The sequence below is a fragment of the Pterocles gutturalis genome, unplaced genomic scaffold (genome assembly GCF_000699245.1).
Source record: "Pterocles gutturalis isolate BGI_N339 unplaced genomic scaffold, ASM69924v1 scaffold33211, whole genome shotgun sequence".
In the NCBI taxonomy this organism is placed as follows: Eukaryota; Metazoa; Chordata; class Aves; order Pterocliformes; family Pteroclidae; genus Pterocles; species Pterocles gutturalis.
Window position 1 is genome coordinate 1,068 of NW_010098907.1, and position 2,096 is coordinate 3,163.

At 57.7% G+C, this 2,096-nt stretch overlaps 1 protein-coding gene across 1 annotated transcript in view; it reads left to right on the forward strand.

Moving 5' to 3' along the window:
• LOC104462672 (transcription factor CP2-like) overlaps positions 1-2,096 on the forward strand; it is a gene marked incomplete at both ends in the record, with an annotated part of 6,823 nt that overhangs the window by 609 nt on the left and 4,118 nt on the right. Inside the window, 2 exons of the mRNA XM_010074717.1 lie at positions 133-324; positions 971-1,123. Of these exons, the coding sequence (XP_010073019.1) occupies positions 133-324; positions 971-1,123 (345 nt within the window). The remainder of the gene's footprint in view (positions 1-132; positions 325-970; positions 1,124-2,096) is intronic.

Genomic DNA, 2,096 nt, shown 5'->3' on the forward strand with positions numbered 1-2,096 from the left:
TCCTGGGCGTGGGTGAGTCCCCGGGACGGCACCTTGGCTGGGGCTGGAGATGTGTGTGCCCGAAGAGCCTCCCGCTGGGCTCGCGGCTCCGCGACTTTAACAAAGCGGTGTCATGATTCCGCACTTTGCGAGATGTGGTTGGTTCTTCCATATGTTCCCTGGGAATTTCTTTCTTCTACTACAAACTGCAGCTTGGTCTCCGTATGTGCCCCTGCAGATATCCCAATGTCCGTGGGCATCATTGACCCTAGAGCAAACCCAACCCAGCTCAACACCGTGGAGTTCCTGTGGGATCCTTCCAAGAGGACCTCTGTGTTTATCCAGGTAAAAGAGAAGTGGGGAAACAACTGCTGCAGGGATTTAGGGGGAAAAAAATAAGTTTTCTGACAGGGAAGGAGATGCTTTTTTGACTCAGAGCTTTGAAATAGCAGCCAGATGCTGCAGCGGTAGAAGGGCGTCAACTGAAATCCAGCCCAGTTCCCTCGAGCAGCGTAGGAGAGCAGCAGTTCATGCCTTAGCAAGGCACACACACCGTTGGCCACCAATAAGTTGTTTGACACGTTTCTGTGATGGTTTAAGTCCTGCTGGTTTTGTGGTCTGGGTCTCCATCTTGCTGAGATGCTTTGACACATCTCAACAGCTGCCTCAACCCCAAACACCTCGTGGAAGCCTGGCCCCCCTGCGTGGAGGCCGGGCAGCCTAACCCCTGCTCTGCTGATCCAGGGCTGGCTCCTGACATGAAGAGGTTTCAAAATTTGTTGGAAGAATGTGGCTCCACCTCTGCTGTGGCATCTGCTTAACCCCTTAATGCTGGGGGTCCTTGGGGTGGTCCCATCCCCGCTCTGTATTTCGTCCTCACCAGGCTGCCCTTTACGTGAGCGCAGTCATGGCTCCTGCGAGGGGAACGGGCGGTTTGTGGTCAGTCGGACGCAGCAGAAGGGCTGAGGGCAGGATGCCTCTCCTCCCCCAGGTTCACTGCATCAGCACAGAGTTCACCATGCGGAAGCACGGAGGAGAGAAGGGGGTCCCCTTCCGCGTCCAGATAGACACCTTCAAGGAGAACGAAAACGGGGAGTACACGGAGCACCTGCACTCCGCCAGCTGCCAGATCAAAGTCTTCAAGGTACCTCGGCCCGTGGGGCAGACGTGCGTCCGACGTGTCCTTCCCCTGCTAGGAAACAAACTGGGAGTCGGTCCCAGTTCACGCTGCGGCCCCAGTGAGCATCACGGGTGCAGGACGGGGGCTGAGCTAGCCAGCGAAAGGGCCTCTTGGTCCTTCTGGTCTCGCATCGTCGCTCTCCCTGGTTCCTCTCTGTCGATCGAGTCTGGATGCCATTGAGGCTACAAAACCAGTAAGCTGAGAACAACATACAGGGAGAACACGGGTTGTGTCGCCTCAGTCTGAAACCTCCCATGTTTAGTCCTGAGTCTTATCACCTTGGGAGATCCCCCGGGCGCTTTGGTGTCTGTCTGAATTCTTTGCTTTATTATTACCTGTTGCTGCTGGTGCGTCTGCATCCGGCCTCTCCAGCGGCGCAGGCGTCTGGTCCCTGTTATGCATCGCTTGCAGAAGCCCAAAGCCACGACCCGGCAGTGGCAGCGGTGACCCAACGGTGCGCGATGGTGTGAGCGGCTGAGAAGGGTCGTTCCCGCGGCAGCACCCGGGTGTCGTGCTGCAGGGACAGCTGCGCAGGGAGTCCGCTACGCTGAGGTTGCCTGTTACCTCGTCCTCCCCGTAACACCCCACAAAATCTTGTCGGTGACGTTTCTCCTCGAGGGGCACTTGCCACGCAGCAGGGCTGGTCCCTGGCCGGGTGCCTGGGCTGCTTTGCAGTTCTGCCGTGAAGCTGCTGCGGGATATCAGGCAGCGTGCCCTGCTGCTGTTGACTTGGCATCTTTCCCCTTCTCTCTTTTCTCTTTTGCCTCTTTGGATCATAACATTTTGGAGGCAGGGGTGTGATTTGTTCAGGCTTGTTGGAGCTCTGGCTGGTATCTGCACGCAGACGGCCCGAGCGGGTGGCTGCAGGGTTGGGAGTGAAGGGATACGGCTGGTCGCCAGCAAGCGCCCGGAGGATAGCGGGATGGCGAGGCGCCTG